Raw genomic sequence first — 16,856 nt, 5'->3', positions numbered from 1 at the left:
TTTTACATAATTTTTGCTTTTTACCTAAAATTTTATGGCCTATTGTAAATGTTTTTCCTAAAACTGTAATTAGTTGTAATAAATTGCAGAAAACTTGGAAAGTACAGAGCACTCACAAAAAATGACAGTCCATTGGTATTCCACCACCCAGAGATACTCACTGTTAAATTCTGGTGTATTTACTAGAATCTATTTTCCAGGTGTATTTTTTCCCTTGGTTAAACGACAGAGCTCCCTAAGAACACTCAGAGGGTGTTCCTGTGATATGAAGAGGAACTCTGTGAAGGGTGATGCCATGACTCAGGTGATTCAGTTTGAATTTTTGAAAGGAGAACAGTCATTATTTAAGTTCTCTGAACCTGAAAATAGCCATTATATTGTTCTTTGTTATTCTTGTCTTGTTTACTGAGTCTCTAGGTACATGTTCCAAGTGTTTAGCCATTGTAAGTGCGTGACAGAACAACATTGGTTATTGGTTATAGAGCAGGATTCCATGTGAAAGAACATTTCATTTGAACTGTGAGTGAATTCAAGTGTATACCCTAGGAAACAAATTGTTTGGTTCCTGAGAAAGTAGAATAGCAGAAAAGAAACTATGAGGTAAAGCCTGGGAGGACCAAGCTTTACATCAGAGCTACAGCATCCATGTACCACAAGTGATCCTACTAGAACTGCATACTGGTATGGCAAGAACTGCTGGTACTCTTACAGCATGATTTCTAAATTCTCTTATCCTTGAATTTGATTCCCATCTTGGTCTTGAGGTAAGTGTTTGTTTGTCTATTTACTTAAACAAAAACATATTTTTCTGAGCATATTTTCAGGGCACTGGTATATTTGAGAATGATTTGTTTCCTGGCCTTTATACATTGAGAACAATTTTGTTACGAAATTTCTGTTTCATACCTTTTCTTTTTCCTTGGTGGTATTCTGTTATTTATGGATTCTTTTACTGTTTCACAAAAGAAATTTGGAAGGAACCTGAGTTTTGCTCCTTTGAGATTTTTTTCTTTCTAAATGTATATGAAATTTTCTTTATTCTTATAATTTAAATGTTCTTTATTCCTTTAATTTTGCAGAATGTACTTGCGTACAAATCCTTTTTAATTAACTTTTCCTAAAACACAATAAGCACTAATACTCAGAAGATGCAAATCTTTTTTCAGCTCAGGAAATTATTATTCAGTAGTGTATTTTTTTCATTCCTGATTGTTCTGTTTTCATCTTTGGTAAAGTGTATGATTCCTTTCATGGATATTTATCTTTTATCCTCTTTAATCTGTACTCTTCTCTCTCATAATTTTCGTCTTTGGACACTTTTCTTCTGCACTCTAGGAGTGCTTGCCAAATCCAGTCATTTGATATTCTGCACTGTCTTCTACTGCCCTACTAACTCTGAAGTACATTTTTGGTCTCCTTGTATTTCTTGCCTTTTTTAAAAACACTATTTCCATTTTCGTTTGCCTTACAAATATTATTTTTTAAAGTCTTAGTTTATTTTTTCCTTGTTGCTTTTGACCTCTATTTTTTAAATTGAAATATAGTTGATTTACAATATTATATCAGTTTCAATATTTTACTACATTTAAAATTCTTGTAAAATATTGGCTATATTTTTTTGTGCAGTACAATATATCCTTGTAGCCTGTTTATTTTATACATAGTAGTTTATACCTCTTACTCTCCTACCCCTATCCTGCCCCTCCCCACTTCCCTCTCCCCACTGGTAACCACTAGTTTACTGTCTATATCTGTGAGTCTGTTTCTGTTTTGTTATACTAATTCATTTGTTTTATTTTTTAGGTACCACATATAAGTGATAATTTAACATATTTGTCTTCCTCTGTCTGACTTATTTCACTAAGCATAATACCCTCTAGTTCCATCCACGTTGTTGCAAAATGTCAGAATTTTATCCTTTTATATGGATGAGTAATATTCCATTGTATATATATATACACCACATCTTCTTTATCCATTCATATGTTGATGGACACTTAGGTTGCTTCCGTATCCTGGCTATTGTAAATAATGCTGCTATGAATATTGGGATGCATGTATCTTTTCAAATTAGTGTTTCATTTTCTTCAGATATATTTTCTCACATGATATACAAAAATAAACTCAATGGATTAAAGACTTAAATGTAAGACTGGAAACCATAAAACTCCTAGAAGAAAACATAGGCAGACCATTCTTTGATATAAATCTTAGCAATATTTTTGGGGGGGGGGACCTGTCTCCTAAGTCAAAGGAAACTAAGAAATAAACAAATGAGACCTAATTAAACTTAAAAGCTTTTGCACAGCAAAGGAAACCATGGACAAATAAAAAAGACAACCTAATGAATGGGAGAAAATGTTTGCAGATGATATGATTGATAAGGGGTTAATATCCAAAATATATAAACAGCTCATACAACTCAATATAAAAAAAACCCCAAACAACCAGATTAAAAATGTACAGAGGACCTGAATAAACATTTTTCCAAAGAAGGTATACAGATGGCCAACAGGCCCATGAAAACATACTCAACATCGCTAATCATCAGAGACATGCAAATCAAAATCACAATGAGATATCACCTCACACCTGTTAGAATGACTATCATCAAAAAGTCTACAAATAACAAAGTTGGTGAGGATGTTGAGAAAAGGGAACCCTTGTACACTGTTGGTGGGAATATAAATTGGTGCAGCCACTATGGAAACAGTATGGAGGTTCCTCAAAAAACTAGAAATAGAACTACCACATGACTGAGCAATTCTCCTCCTTGGTGTATATCCAGTTGGTGTATAAAACACAAATTCAAAAAGATACATGCACCCCCCATGTTTTGGCCTCTATTTTGAAGAGTTGGCTTGCTACAATACAGTGAGAATGCCAACACTTTCTAAAATTTTCTTCTGAGTCTAGTAGAATATTTTACTCAATTTTCAGAATTGCAGACTGCATTAGTTTCCCATGGCTCCTCTAACAATTTACCAAAACTTGCTAGCTTAAACCAATACATATTTATTCTCTTATAGTTCTAGAGGCTAGAAATCCAAAATTAATTTCACTGGACTAAGTTGTCAAGAGTCTGGACTCAGAGTTTTGGGACTCTAGGGAAGAATCTGTTTCCTTGCCTTTTCTAGCTTCTGAAGGCTGCTTGCATTTCTTGGCTCATGACCTCTTTCTCAAATCACTCCAGTTTCTTGCTTCTGTCATCACATTTCCTTCTCCCCTTTTAGTCACATCTCCCCTTTGTAAGGACACTTGCATGTAGGGTCTGTCAGGATAATCCAGGATAATCTTGCCCTCTCAGGATTCTTAATTTAATCATACCTGCAAAGTCCCTCTTATCCTATGAGCTAACATTTACAGGTTCTAGGGATGAGGATGTGATATCTTTGGGGCCATTGTTCAGTCTACTGTAGGGAACTTTCCCCTTGTATCACAATCACATGGGCTTCAAAATCAGAATGACCTGAGTTCACACAACCACTTAGCAATTGTCTGAACTTGGGCAAGTGACTTAATTAGTTTTCTTTGCTGTTAAACTGGGATAAACGCAGCACCGACCTCATAGGGTTACTTTGCCGATTAGATCAAGTAATGTATGTTAAGTGTTTAACAAACTAGGTCCTCACTAAATGTTAACTAGCATTGTCATGATTAATGTAGGACCCAATGTGTTTACTCTGCCCTGAATAAGGAGAAACAGATCTATGCAAAGTGAGTGATTTCACAAATAGAGAACATGGTGGATTTTTCTCAGCTCCACTCCATGTTCACTTGGGTGTGTTGGTCACCTTTTCTTGTTCTGTAGTTGATGAGCAGGTGTCAATGCCCACTTCTCTGCTCAATTCCTGGTAACTGCAGACATCTATCTGGAATAGGTTGGCTCTGCCAAGGTGGGGCCTTTCCTATTCCACCCCTTCGTTCTTTATTATTTTTAGCTGTTCAGCACATGAGAATTATAATCTCCATTATACATTGTTATCAAGACCTGCCTGTCCCACCCTCTGCACAGAGCTCTTTCCTTGAAATAGGACTGTATTAAATCCTACCACCAGGATTACTTCATTCCTAGTTTTTTCTTGGAGCTGTAGTGTCCAAGTGGATCGTGATAGATGGGGGTATGGAGAGGGAAATGGTTTTTGAATAGCAGCACCCACATTTTATTTTATTTTTTTTTTATTTTTTGAATTAATTTTTATTGGAGTATAGTTGCTTTACAATGTTGTGTTAGTTTCTACTGTACAGCAAAATGAATCAGCTATACATATACATATATCCCCTCTTTTTTGGATTTCCTTCCCATTTAGCTCACCACAGTGCATTAAGTAGAGTTCCCTGTGTTATACAGTATGTTTTCATTAGTTATCTATTTTATACATAGTATCAATAGTGTATATGTGTCAATCTCAATCTCCCAATTCCTCCCACCACTCGCCTTCCCCCTTGGTATCCATGTATTTCTTCTCTACATCTGTGTCTCTATTTCTGCTTTGCAAATAAGATCATCTACACCATTTTTCTAGATTCCACATATATGCGTTAATATACAATATTTGTTTTTCTCTTTCTGACTTACTTCAGTCTGTATGAGAGTCTCTAGGTCCATCCACATCTCTACAAATGACCCAATTTCATTCCTTTTCATGGCTGCGTAATATTCCATTGTATATATGTACCACATCTTCTTTATCCATTCCTCTGTTGATGGACATTTAGGTTGCTTCCATGTCCTGGCTCTTGTAAATAGTGAGCAGCACCCACATTTTAGAGAAATGGTTTTTGTTCTGTTTGGTTTTTTCTTAGGTGGTATTAAGCTTCTTTCTAATGGCTTTCAGATGGGCTAGGGGTTTATTATTATGTAAAGATCACTGATTGCTTTCCTCAGTTCACTTCCATCATCCTAATTAATGAAAATTTTTTCTCAACTGCAGATAGGTGAATGGTTAAATTTAATTTTTTTGTGACCTTGACATTTTTGTCTTTGATTGTTATAGTATTTTCTTGAGGCTATAAAAGGGGCTGCCTCACAGTCGAAGGTAACAAGCCATATTGAACCAGAAATCATGATTTTTTTGAACATTTTTTATTTACTATAAGCTTGGAAGTATCTGCCAAACTTGTTCAAATACTTGGCAATTCAGAAAGATATTATGCAACAGTCATGCTACTGTTCTATTATATTATATCCTAATCATGATGAAGTTCTCATATATTTTTCTAACTCACGTTAAGCTTATCCTGCATCTTAGTACTGCCACTGTATCTACAAACAACTGTTTCCATTTGATAGCCAAAAAAAAATAAAAAGACTAAAGCTATGTTTTATTTGCTGTCTCTCAGCACACATATAAAAGTGTTAAATAGAACCTAGTACAAAAGGAGTTACTCACATTTCTTAGATGTTTTGTAACATATGATTTGGGAGCCATGAATACTAACTGGTATTCAGTAGATATAAATAAGTTAGTTTGTTGGATCATTATTTTTATTGAATCCTTTTGGAAGCGGTTCATTATAACCAAAAGAAGGTAAATAGTTTAAGTAATTTTAGAATACATATTGTTCATTTTTGACTATAAATTAACAATATGAATTGATTTAAATGGACATTTCAGTCATTGATTCTAAAATTTGAACTAATACAAGAAATGGAATTCAGCTGCCCAAGCAAGCTTCTGGGGTTTGATTATTCAACTGATTAAGATGCTATTTGTCAACTCTAGTTTACCACCCCTTTTAATTATATAGATAATCAAACTAAGAACTGCTAATTCTGTCTCCTATTAATTGATTGTAATTACCTACAGATTAAAACTGCATGTGCAATTAACTCAGAGAATTAATTGATAGAAGGGAATTGATAAAAGGGAAACAGAACGAGCTTGGCATAAAAGAGGCTCTAGGGACAACAGGACTGCTGAACCCAGTGGTGTCTTTGGCTCTGTCAAGTCCTCGTAAAGATACACCGCACTTGCTGCTGGACTTCTCTGGCTCTGTCAGAGGCAGTTGCATAGCTTATTTCCTGTGAACGTTTGGTTTCTTGGTTGACTGAAACAATATATTTGAAAAGTTTAAACTCCTATTGTCTTTGGGTTTTGTGCTGATATTCAGACAATTTGGACAAATCTATCAATTTGCAATATGGAGGAAATGCTTGTCACTACAAAGATCACAGAAAAGTGGTGAATGTTTTAACTAGCTAGAGATTCTTCCTTCCTTCCTCCCTCTTTTCCCTTGTTTCTTTCCTCATTTTCTTGGCAATATCACCAGATACAATCTTACCAGTTTTCTGTGACTCATCTAAATAATTTGTTTCTAAAGTAATTATGCTTATTAGATTTTAAAAATCCCTCTCATCTGTGTAAATAATTGGCTCATTGTTAACTGCATAAATTTGAATGAAAATGGGAAATGAAATAAAAAGCCACCCCCAACTCATATGTATTTAAAAACTATTACCGTTATAAACATCAAGATAAATATCAAGAGAGGGAAGATGGTCTGTGAAAAAAATATTTGGTCCTGAAAAAAAGAATTTAAATAATTTTAAAAATCCCTTTTTAAAGACTTCCATTTTTTCAGATGTTTATATCAGTTGTATTACATGGGGCCTTTCACTCTCAGCAGTTTCCTGAGTGGCCTTTCACCCAATACCAAGTCAGTGCAGTAGCATATACTAAACATATGCTTGGGGCACAGCATTGTATTCAATATTATGGAGAATACAAAGCAAGTTAAAGACTCTCAAGTCTAGATAGGGAGATGAGATCTAAAGAAGACAACAAAATAACATGAACTAGTGGTATAATAAAGTTTTTCAAAGAGTCTAAATAAGTATTGAGGAAACGCAAGGACACAAAGACATCAGTATGGATATTTAACAATTTTTTTTAATGTTCAAAGTTAGCTAATAACTCCTTGTTAACCTGATGGGATATTTTGGTTTCTTTTCAAATTTTGCTCTTGTATTTTCCCCAGATTTGTTTAATCTCAGAGTATTTTATTCTGTCCTGCTGGCTGATAAACTGGGAGTTCTAACAAGATTTCTTATTTTTTCACTTATCAATATACAGCCTACTCTTGCTCCCTCTCTCTCTTTCTCTCTCTCTCTCTCACACACACACACACACACACACACACCCTTAGATTTCAGAATCTTAATTTCTCTTTGTCATTATCTGTGAAGCTTGTTGGCTCTGTGAAGGGTTTGTGAAGATTTAGTCTGATGTATGACTTTGGTCTTCTTCAAACTATCAGCTTATAACTTTCGACTGACTTTGTGGAATAAACTGGAATTTGTTGCACGTCACCTTCTGTGCTTGGCTTCTGAGGAGGAGTCATTAGTATAGATCAGTGTGTGAATGATTACCTTGAGGATTTTAGTGGAGGCTTTACTGCTTCCTGAAGTGGAAAAGTTTTAGCTATATTTTCTAGTGTGATACCTGTATACTGGAGAAAATAATGTATGGCCTTCTTGATAATATGAGTCTGTTTTGTGGGTAAACAAGATAAAATATTTGAAATGCTCTGGAATCTCTTGGAAAAATAAGTCATATAGCATTTAGTTTCATTTTGGGTTGGGCTCTTCAGTGATCAGGAAGATTCCCTTTTGCCTGTGAGATTTAACCTTGTGAGGCTAATTCTAGTTCACTAGTGTTTACATAGTAACTTTAATCACATCGCTAATGAACCAGAATCACAGAGCAATTCCAAGTAAGATATTGCCCTTGCCCTGGAAGAGTTTATACATTTAAAAAGGAGATTGGAAAGAGATGCTCTGTTATCTAAAATAGTGAGAACATTTATTGTAGAAGTTCATTAAAGGAAGTGGGCGAAATAGGGATAGTGCTAGTAAATTGAGAAATGCTTCAAATTAGTCAAAAAAGCTTCATAAGAAATGTGGGGTATACACATCTCTAATACTCTTATACTATCCCTTTATATCCCCCTGGGTTTATGAAAGTCCCCAGTAAAGTATGACGTGTATGGCCTTTCCTTTGCTATCCTCTTCTCAGATAGTAATATTTTCAGATTCTGTATGATCTACCCATTATTGGCATTCGCTTCCATTAAAGATATTCATTTCTTCATATTGGGTTGTGATTGAGATACATAATTTGTTATGGTGCCTCTCCTAGAGATTTTTCCTTTTTGATAGAGGGCAGAGACTGACTGAAATTGAGGAAATATATGTAAAATTAAGATGGGGTAGAATGTGTGTGTGTATATTGATTAGGATGTCTCTGACCCATATAGGACCCTTATGGTCCTATAAATAAATTGAAGCAATGAAATGAGAGAATACATTCCTTCTGATTTTTCTCTAAATTTATATGAAATTAACTGGTCCATGGAGGACTCTATTAAATTAAAAGTTTCAGGAAGATATGTATATGAATAAGTATTAGAAAGAAAATTGGAAATGTAAAAATAGTTTGATTCATTTGGATGGCAGGATTAAATTGTATTTCTGAGAAATAAGTGGACAAATAAATCTGAAATCTCCTCCTCTTCATTAAAAATTTTGTGCAGAAATCCGACATAACTACCATGAGACGGAAGAAATATGTGGGCATATACTGGCTAACCTTTTGCTCTTCCAACCTATTTACCTTAAATACTTTCAATAATTTTATTTACTTCACAATATCAAAACTAGCACCTTCATAATAATTTTGAATTCTCTTTTAAAGTGCTTATGTAACAGGGAGAGGAGGTTTTCTTTTGTTTTCGTTAGTGCTATTCACAAATCTGATTTTGCTTTAAGCCTCCCTTAAAAAAGGAGTCAGTGTTCTTGAAGAGAAGAATCAAAAGAATGAACTTATTAGTTTTCTGATGGGCACACTGTATGTAATAAAAACACGAGAGCTTTACTGTATGAGGAAGCCCATTAATTGAAGCCTCTCTCTATGCAGTGCTATCACTTCCTCATCTTGTTATGGTTAGATGAAAAGATGTGATTTTAATACAGAATAGTGGGCCATAAAGATGATTTACTTTCCTCTTTGTAACACTAAGCAGTATGATCAGTGTGTACTTTTCCTGGATAAATATTCTTTTAACCTGCATTGATATTTCCAACAGACAGAGCGTTCTATGATTGGAGAGGAGTAGTGTCAGAAAGGTTTTCCTGTTTGGCTCGTGACTCCAGTTGGCCTAGTTTCTCTGGATCATCATCAGTATTTCAGGATTATTGTAGTGTAAGTATTTGTAAAACCGGACATAGAGATGGATTACCATTTTTCTAGCAAATGATTGAATTCATTTTGATATAACATGTAAGATGTTACTATGGGCATATTTCATTCCTAAAATGATTCCCCATTGAAATTCATCTTTTTTCTGAAGCAGTGCTTTTGTTCTGTTGTCTTATTTTGTGTAAATCTTGCTGATCACCTTAACTCCTAAATATGTATATTAGTTTTTGTTTGAAGAGTGGAAATAGCCAAAGTGATCATCTCAATGGTTTGCCCTAAATGTGATAGCGACTATTTTTGTAATGGTACCTAGACTATCAAGAAAATACAGTGGAAGCCAGTGGAGAATAAAGATGTTTGTTAGGAGTGTGGCACTAAGAGGACTTAATAATCCAAGGACAGTGTCACGACCACATACTAATGGTTTTGTGAGTGAGTGCTCTCCAAACTGGGACGTGAGAATCTATGACTTGAAGATGGAATCAGGACTTCACATTAAGTTCACCTGCTCATCAGGGCAAGCTCTGAGATGTCTCTATGTAAATACAGTAAGTCCCCTACATATGAACCTCCAAGTTGCGAACTTTCAAAGATGCGAATGTGTTCACATGTCCAATCACGTAAGTTAGTTCACGTGTCTGGCATACATTGTTACGTGCGTGCGTCCTGTACGAGTGGTTGTGCTTTTGTGTACTTTACTGTATAGTACTGTGTAGAGTACAGTAGTACAGTACGTTTATTTCAAGCCCAGGATGTCCAGAAGCAAGTGTAAAAGCAGCAGTATGTATTGTACTGTACTTTTCAAGGTACTGTACTATAAGATTAAAAATGTTTTCTTTATTTTTTGTGTTTTTTTATGTATTATTTGTGTGAAAAGTATTATAAACCATTACAGTACAATAGTATATAGCTAACTGTGTTAGTTGGGTACCTAGGCTGACTTTGTTTGACTTACGAACAAATTGGACTTAACGAATGCTCTCTTGGAGCAGAACTTGTTCGTGTGTAGGTAACTTACTGTAGTAGAAACAACTCATATGATTCTGAAATCTTTAGCAATGATTTCTTAAAAGAGTGCAAAATGCCATTTTATAATATTTGTGTCTCACGGTGTCTGTATAGATGTCTGGATTTTTTACATCTCCTATGTGTTCTGCTCTGTATGTGAATGTGTCTGTCTCATTTTTCTTTTCTTTCCTCTTTTTATATCATGAATTATTTTTCTTTTCGACTTGTGATTTGTATCAGTGTTCTTGGGCTGCCATAACAAAATACCACAGACTGGGTGGCTTAAACAACAGAGATTTATTTCTCAAAGTCCTGAAGGCTGGAAGTCCAAAATCAAGGTGCCAGTACAGCTGTTTTCTCCTGGGGCCTCTCTCTCCTTGGCTAGCAGAAAGCTGCCTCCTTGCTGTGTCCTCACATGGCCTTTCCACTGTGTGTTTCTAGTGTCTCCCTCTCTTCTTATAAGGATGCTGGTCATATTAGATTAGTGCCCTACCCTTATGACCTCATTTAACCTAATTACCTCTCTAAGGGTCGCATCTCCAAATACAGTCACACTGGGGCTTAAGGAGTCATATGAATTGTGGGGAGACACAGTTCAGTCCATACACCATTAGACAGCTGATAACAATTATTTTTCTTATCTACTGGATAGTTCGTTATCTAGTATTTTTAAAAATCTTGAGTTTTTATATTTTTTCTGTAAACCAAAACTTTTGAATTACATCATATTTAACTTCTACTGCTAAATTCTTTGTGAGTAAATATACTAAAACTAAATCATTGCATCCCTGTTTTAGATAAGGACATTATACAAACATTATTAAGGAAAATTATATGAATTTAGATGAGGAAATTATATGAATATTGTTTAGTGAAATTCAAAGTCTTCGTAATCTACTATTTTCAGAACATAGTAATTAATTACAGAATAGACAGTTACCTCCAGCTAATTGGATGTATATTGCTAATTCATACATGTCCTTAGCAAAAGTAACACCCATAGAAGGCTGTTTTCATTTTCCAGTAAAGGTGAATAAATGAACTACTGCTTACCCTGTTTTACACTAATAATTTAGAGATTGCTCCTAGCTGTGTGAAGAAGTACATTTAAACATATTTCTTTGGGGAATAAGTTGGGCAAGAGTAGACATGACTGTGGAGAGCTCCAGATGCAAGACTGGGAGTGTTTACTCATTGCCCACGGGGGAATTAGGAGTACAAGGAGCTACTAACCATGGCTTTGGCATAATAGATGGTGCTTTGGGTATGTGTACCTGTCTAAAGAAATTTGGGGTGGACTAGAGTGGAGACTGGGTGAGCATTAATAGGCCTTTTGCCTCAGTCCAGTTAGAGGTTTATCTTACTCTTGCAAACCCACTATTTTGTGGGCAGGGTGTGAATGGATAAGAGGGGATAAGATTCAAACCTTCAGATTTCTTTCCTGCAGCTCACTTCCTCTTTAATTTTCACCATTGAAAGTCTAATTTATTTATTTATTTATTTATTAAGGATTCCCCTTTCGTTTATCCTTTAAAATAATAGCAGTACTAGAAGGAATCAAATACCAAGTTCTAAGTTAATCTTTTTTGCCATTTTTTTTATTGTGGTAAAATACACATAACATAAAATTTACCATTTTACCATTTTAAGTGTACAGTTTGGTGGCGTTAAGTACACCCACATTGCTGTGTAACTATTACCACCATCCATCTCCAGAACCTTTTTATCTTTCCAAACTAAAACTGTGTACCCAGTAAACACTAATTCCTTGTTCTTCCTTCCCCACCATCCTCTGGCAACAAGTATTTTACTTTTTCTTTTGTGACTGGCTCATCTCACTTATAATGTCTTCAAGGTTCATCCATGCTGTAGCATGTGTCAGAATTTCCTTCTTTTTAAAAAAGGCTGAATATATTCTATTGAATATATATGCCATATTTTGTTTATCCATTCATCTGTTGGTGGACACTTGGATTACTTCCACCATTTGGATATTGTGAATAATGCCACTATGAACAAGGGTGTAGAACTATTGTTTGAGCCCTTTCTTTTGCTTCTTTTAGATATATACCCAGAAGTGGAATTGCTGGACCATATTGTATTCCTATGTTTAATATTTTGAGGAATCGTCATATTATTCTGCAGAGTGGTTGCACCATTTTACATTCCCTCTAGCAATGCACAAGTGCTCCAATTTCTCCACATTTTCATCAGCACTTATTATATTTCTGTTTTCTTAATAGCCAGCCTAATGGGTGTGAAGTGTTAAGTAATCTTGATGTGAGTTTGTTCAATCAGGTCCAGAAGACAAAAGTAACTAGGAAAGTTGAGAATGTAGAAAGAAGGTTGCATTGTTAAAAGAGGAAAGAAGACAGGGTGCAGAAAACCCTGTATTTGATTTTGTAGGAGGAGAGAAAAATATAACACATTTTGCTTTCAAAACGTTCTCTATAGCTTAGCTACTCTTATCAAAATTGTAATTTGCTCAAATAAGAAAGTCACTGTGGATATGATTTCTTTAGGCTAAAAGAAAATATCCCTTTTAAGCCAGAGTTTCTCTTTTCTTTTTGAAGTATTTTGAATCCTATATGTTTTTAGTTCTAATTAAATAACACAATAATTTATATGTCTTTAGTTTTAATGTTTCATTTCTGCAACTGCAGACTTATCATATTAGAATTGTATTCAAATTCCCAGTTATTTTAAACAGTGGCAGATAGCCCCCTAAAACTTCTTTACATGAAGTTAAAGAAACTGCATTCCTAAGAAAAACTTACTAATTCTACTTTATATGATCTCTGAAGTCCTGAGACATTTATAGCCTTAATTATCTTGAAAGATAATATTTATCCAAAGTAAGTGAGCACCTGTGAATATGATCCCTTGCATAACATAAAAATGTAGTATTACATTTCAATAATATAGGAAAGACCACCCGTCTCCAACTTTGTTGTTGCAATTTCATTTCATAACTCTTCTTTACAAGGTTTGCTAACTTTATGATAATGTATGAAGCACTCTGGAAACCCACAACCTGAAGGACTGTAGGTGTGAAAAACAACTTTGGTATTTATCAAAATTCTGAGGTGCAAAAATTAGTATCAATAGTGCTCTTAAAAAAGCTAGGATAGTGCTTCCCTGGTGGCGCAGTGGTTGAGAATCTGCCTGCCAATGCAGGGGACACGGGTTCGAGCCCTGGTCTGGGAAGATCCCACATGCCGCAGAGCAACTAGGCCCGTGAGCCACAACTACTGAGCCTGCGCGTCTGGAGCCTGTGCTCCGCAACAAGAGATGCCGCGATAGTGAGAGGCCCGCGCACCGCGATGAAGAATGGCCCCCACTTGCCGCAACTGGAGAAAGCCCTAGCACAGAAACGAAGACCCAACTCAGCCAAAAATAAATAAATAAATCAATAAATAATTAAAAAAAAAAAAGCTAGGATAAAAGCAAATATTGACAGAAATTTGTGTAAGTTAATTTCTATCTAATATTTATAAACATATAGAGTAAAAACTTTTATTCATTAGTCATCAGTAAGGCAAAACTCTCCTCAGTGAGTGGCTAACTCACGACTCTGTTGCAGTGGCTCTGGGATCAGAATGTTCCCTGAAGGGAGCTCTGCCATTTGGTGACCCCTAGAATGAGGATGAGATGACAAACAAGGGACTGCCCAAGCATGCATGCTTGCGTACTTATTGTGGTGGTGACAGGGTTCAGGGATGGAGGAGCAGAGGGGAAAGAACAGTTGTGGTTGTCTGAATGGGAGAGCAGAGTGCATTTCAGGAAGTGAAAGAAGTTGAGTGTGGCAAAAGTATAGCATTCAAGAGGGCAAGTGACAAGAAATTAAACTGAAAATTTAAGCAAGTTCCATCGTCATGAAGTGCCTTCCTTGTAGGAAGACAATTGATCCCTTTATTTTCTTAATCTTGGATGGAAAGAATTTGCCTAACCTTGACACTAGGAAGTAAGGGATTACAAGGAAATAGAAGTTGGTTTAATAACTAGTTGCATTATACATTGTTTCGTGTTTCAAAGAATGCGCTGTGAGTCCTCTGGGCATCTGGACCTCCCTCCTTTCAAGGAGAACAAGTCCTATATGAGAGAAGAAACCAAGAGTCACTTGTCCTGTTTTTAAACATACTTACAGATTCAGCTCATAAACAAAACAAAAAATTATTAGTTTTGCAGAAACATATTTTTAGAAATGAAAAAAGAAATTTCATATATAACATTATGCTTCACATTAGCTTAATTTTGACCATGAAATGGGTTGACTAGATTTTAATGAAATTTCTTATCACTCTTCTCTGGAGAATTTTCTTGAGCCATTTTGGGAAAAGAAAACTGTAAGAATCTAGGGGGATATTCTTCTCTTAACTTGGAAATTTAGATATTTTTGTGTGATTCTTTACCAATTTGTGCTGTCAGAAGACTGTGGGCATTCACTTGATTTTAGTACATAATAAAAAATAGTAAATTAACTTCTAATATGTAAAATATCTTTGCTCATTTTTTTCTCCTCCATCACACTTTCTTCTCTCTGCTCTTTTCCTTCCCTCCTCCACACATTTGAGAGGTATTGTAATCATTTTCATACTCATGATTTTCTCCTCTTGTGGTTTGCATTTGATAAAAAATGTCATCTGATTTGATTTTCTGATATTTTGAAGAATTAACACAAATCATTATGACTATTAAATTTAAAATTTCTATTTATTCAAATGATTTCCTAAATTTTTAAAAATCGTTTTGGGTATCAATGAAATTACATTTTGAAAATTCTGTTCCTACAGAATTAGGCTTGGGTTTAATTTAAGCCTTGAGTTAACTACATGACTATGATTTTTTGACATACTGAAGAGCATTCCAACAGTTTACTCTGATCTTTTAATTTGTTTGTTTTGGTACTATTACAAGTAGTGATGTCTAATGCTGTACATTATCTTCAAACTTCACATTTTAATTTTGAAATACATATTTATTTTCCTATGAAATACAAAATTTTGAATCTTTGTGAAAGAATGATATATTTATTTTGATATATACATATATGTAAAACTATTTTTTTAACATATATAGTTGCAGTTAAAACCCCACATTTTAATAGTTATATTGCCTTGCAGCAGTATTATCTGAGCCTGATATTTTTATATCATATAGTTTATATGGGCCTAGGTAATTTATAATCATCATTTATTTTATTTTTATTAAATCTTTCCTTCTAGATAAAAATTTCAACTGTTGCCTTAGTTAAAGTACTTTTTGGGAAAAATAAAGAGGTACTCCATTGCAGAATTCCTTTAGCAATAAATAGGTTAAGATGTATAGTAACAATAAATTGGTCAAAACATATATATTTAAAACTATTCTCACAAAGTTTTAAAAGAAAGCACTCTTGGTGATTGCAAGATTTGGATTGTCATGTTACTTAGGCTTACCAATGTACCATAATTTAAACGGCTCACAGTACCATTTATACTAAATAATATTCAAAAGTGGAAGGTTAGGTAAATAAACAGGATAATTTTAAATTTGTATTTTTGGATCAATATATTTTTATAGAGAAAAATCTTGATCTATACTTCTCTTTTCTTTTATCATAAAAGACCACTGGATTTTTAGTTTAGTAAGTAACTTCACAATCTTTCTTTACTGTAGAAGCCAAAAGATTCAATCAAATTCTGTCAATCATGTTGCCCCTTTATTCTGAGATGTCCTCGTGTGGGAAAGGTATTTGAGTGACACTAGGCCCATGGGCATTAGTAATAGTGCTCGTCGTAGTTCTAGTTTTATAATTATCTCCAGTCAACATGCACATTCTTTCTGAGATAAGCTGGAGTGTGATTGTTACCAAAACCTGGATGAAAGAATGAAAAGCTGGATGCAAAGAACATTGGAGCAGATATTAGGTTAAGGGAGTGAACAGACTGTGCCTACCCTGGGGAATCCCCCCACCCCCACCCTTCTGGGAAGCTAGGTACGCTTGTTCTCTAGGAAAGGGAACATTAACTAAATTTCTTAAAAAGTAATGAAAGAGAACAAACTGTAAAAAGGCAGCCAAAAAAGGCAAACATCTGTTACTGAACATGTCTCACTTGACTTCCTTTTAATGTTCTTAGGAATAAATTTATGAACTAGGAAAGGTTCAGCACTAATTAGCTTGTTTTCATCAAACAAAATGCACCAGACATGGATGTTGAATATGAATGAAAACTTCAGTAGTAATAATAAGTAGGCATAGAAAGTGCCAGGAGACATAGAAAGTGCCAGGGGACATAAACATCCTGGGTTATGGCCACAGGCTTTGGATAATGCTATGGCTGTTAATATTGCATTGACTTAGATTTGTTGTGATATGCTTTTTTAAATGATCAGAAAAAAATGTCTGAAAAGTCAGGTGTATTCATTAAACAGTTGATGGATTAGGTGCAAAATTTTCTCTTCAATTATACACATTTAGGCTAATGAGATGTGAGAATGAATTGGAATAACAGATACAGAGGTACTCAAAGGCAAAGTTTTTTAGTAAGAGCAGCAGCAGTGGTGATAGCTGTAGCTTGTCGTAGGTGTGGAGATCCATGCTTTATTCAAAACTCTTGGGACCAGCGATATTTGGGAATCAGAAAATTCCAAACTTTAGAAAGGTAA

The 16,856-nt window shown here is 34.8% G+C and overlaps 1 protein-coding gene across 1 annotated transcript in view; it reads left to right on the top strand.

Annotated features, from left to right (window-relative positions):
• Nucleotides 1–16,856, top strand: part of IQCM (IQ motif containing M) — a 484,997-nt gene that overhangs the window by 211,988 nt on the left and 256,153 nt on the right. The window contains exon 8 of the mRNA XM_082389028.1: nt 9,088–9,203. Coding sequence (XP_082245154.1) covers nt 9,088–9,203 — 116 coding nt within the window. The remainder of the gene's footprint in view (nt 1–9,087; nt 9,204–16,856) is intronic.

Source organism: Balaenoptera borealis, assembly GCF_965194805.1.
Source record: "Balaenoptera borealis genome assembly, chromosome: 4".
In the NCBI taxonomy this organism is placed as follows: domain Eukaryota; kingdom Metazoa; phylum Chordata; class Mammalia; order Artiodactyla; family Balaenopteridae; genus Balaenoptera; species Balaenoptera borealis.
This window is presented reverse-complemented; position numbering and strand designations above follow the sequence as displayed.